This window comes from Myotis davidii, unplaced genomic scaffold (assembly GCF_000327345.1).
Source record: "Myotis davidii unplaced genomic scaffold, ASM32734v1 scaffold170, whole genome shotgun sequence".
In the NCBI taxonomy this organism is placed as follows: domain Eukaryota; kingdom Metazoa; phylum Chordata; class Mammalia; order Chiroptera; family Vespertilionidae; genus Myotis; species Myotis davidii.
In genome coordinates, this window is record NW_006282528.1 from 2,347,487 (window position 1) to 2,347,720 (window position 234).

Genomic DNA, 234 nt, shown 5'->3' on the forward strand with positions numbered 1-234 from the left:
CACACACACACACACTCACGCCTTACCGATCAGCTTGATGTTATTGTCCTCGTCCAGCAGCAGGTTTTCTATCTTCAAGTCTCTGAAACAAACAAGCACAGAGCACGTCAGCCGGGTGTGAAGCGATGGCGTCTCACTCGCTCCAGCAGGGAGAGGAGGCCTGAGCCCCGGGCCCCGCCCCGGGCCGCCCCTCGGAACCTGCCGATCGCCAGTGCAGGCGGAGCCGGCTGGGGG

At 62.8% G+C, this 234-nt stretch overlaps 1 protein-coding gene across 1 annotated transcript in view; it reads right to left on the reverse strand.

The window, feature by feature from the left end:
• Positions 1-234, reverse strand: part of HUNK (hormonally up-regulated Neu-associated kinase) — a 53,855-nt gene that overhangs the window by 13,887 nt on the left and 39,734 nt on the right. Inside the window, exon 6 of the mRNA XM_015560279.1 lies at positions 27-82. Within this exon, the coding sequence (XP_015415765.1) occupies positions 27-82 (56 nt within the window). The remainder of the gene's footprint in view (positions 1-26; positions 83-234) is intronic.